General features: G+C 47.4%; 1 protein-coding gene across 1 annotated transcript in view; it reads left to right on the top strand.

The window, feature by feature from the left end:
* The window catches only part of CTPS2 (CTP synthase 2), a 136,946-nt gene that overhangs the window by 16,664 nt on the left and 118,625 nt on the right, over positions 1 to 1,657 (top strand). The window contains exon 4 of the mRNA XM_023514347.1: positions 1,131 to 1,231. Within this exon, the coding sequence (XP_023370115.1) occupies positions 1,131 to 1,231 (101 nt within the window). The remainder of the gene's footprint in view (positions 1 to 1,130; positions 1,232 to 1,657) is intronic.

Genomic DNA, 1,657 nt, shown 5'->3' with positions numbered 1-1,657 from the left:
CCCGCCACAACGCCCAGCTATTTTTTTGGTTGTAGCCGTCATTGTTGTTTGGCGGGCCTGGGCTGGATTCGAACCTGGCACCTTAGGTGTATGTGGCTGGCGCCTTAGCCACTTGAGCCACAGGCGCCGAGCCACTTTCTCCTACCTTAAGGGACAGCAGGTGAGAGGTGGAAATGCTTCTTCCTCTTAGCTTCTCAGAGGCCACTGTTTCTACTTCACCCATCAGGTTAAGAGAATGTGTCAAGTTCCTACAGGCCAGAGAGCATGTTGTCTTTTTGCCTCTTCATCAGAGTCCAGCAGTTGTGAGCCTGCCTGTTATCCACCAGAGGCACTCCTGGGTCTCTCATTTGTGCAGAAGTGTTCTCGTTTGGTTTCTTCAGTTGACATTAGCAGCCAGGGTCTCATCTGTGATGGTCAGCATGCAGGCCTCATCTTTGCTCCTCTCCATGAGCTGTTACTCTGTATATGATGGGCTCAGTGGTGTCACTCCAGTGGCTACTCTGGATCCTTACTCCCCATTTCCCTTGCTGGCAGCCTTCCTTAGTAGTTGTTACCTGGCACTATAGGTCTTTTTTTGAGACAGAGTCTTAAGCTGTCGCCCTGGGTAGAGTGCTCTGCTGTCACAGCTCACAGTAACCTCAAACTCTTGGGCTTAAGCCATTCTCTTGCCTCAGCCTCCCAAGTAGCTGGGACTACAGGCACCCACCACAATACCCACCTATTTTTTGGTTGTTGTTGTTGCAGTTGTTGTTGTTTGTTTGGCAGGCCCATGCTGGATTTGAACCCGTTAGCTCTGGTGTATGTGGCTGGCGCCCTAGGCCACTTGAGCCACAGGTGCTGAGCTGGCACTATAGGTCTTTTCTCGTGTCACTGAAGATGGGGCTTCTCCTTTCCGTTTTTTTTTTTTTTTCTGTGATCAGTTGGTTTCAAGGACAACAGGCTAACATTTAAATGACTAACCCTAAACATAAATTGCCTTAGTACCTACAAATTTCAGTGAGGGAAGGTCATAGCATGAGGACTGTAATTTGTTTAATTTGCCAAGTGACTTTCTGGATGTTCTGGAGGTTTTGAGTACATTTCCTTTTTTCTGAGCATGAAATAATTTGTGTTATTACTTCTTTCTGCAGTTGTCCCTCACATTACTGATGCGATCCAGGAGTGGGTCATGAATCAAGCCAAGGTGCCTGTGGAGGCTAGTAAGGAACAGCCCCAAGTATGTGTTATTGAGGTAAGCATTGAACATTTTTTTTTGAGATAGAGCCTTAAGCTATTGCCCTGGGTAGGGTACTGTGGTGTCACAGCTCACACCAACTTGAAACTCCTGGGTTTAAGCGATTCTTTTGCCTCAGCCTCCCGAGTAGCTGGAAGTACAGGCGCCCGCCACAATACCTGGCTATTTTTTTGTTTGGTTGTAGTTGTCATCGTTTGGTAGGCCTGGGTCGGATTCAAACTTGCCAGCTCTGGTGTATGTGGCTAGCGCCTTAGCTGCTTGAGCTACAGGTGCCACCCATGAACATTTTTTCTTTGTTATAAACTTCTATCCTGCTGAATCTTTAAGGATTTTTTTTTTTTTTTTTTTTTTGAGACAGAGCCTCAAGCTGTCCCCCTGGGTAGAGTGCCGTGGCATTACAGCTCACAGCAACCTCCAACTCCT

The sequence above is a fragment of the Otolemur garnettii genome, unplaced genomic scaffold (assembly GCF_000181295.1).
Source record: "Otolemur garnettii isolate 467f Iridium unplaced genomic scaffold, OtoGar3 scaffold00051, whole genome shotgun sequence".
Classification (NCBI taxonomy): Eukaryota; Metazoa; Chordata; class Mammalia; order Primates; family Galagidae; genus Otolemur; species Otolemur garnettii.
The sequence above is the reverse complement of the archived record's forward strand: the minus strand, read 5'-3'. Positions and strand labels throughout refer to the sequence as shown.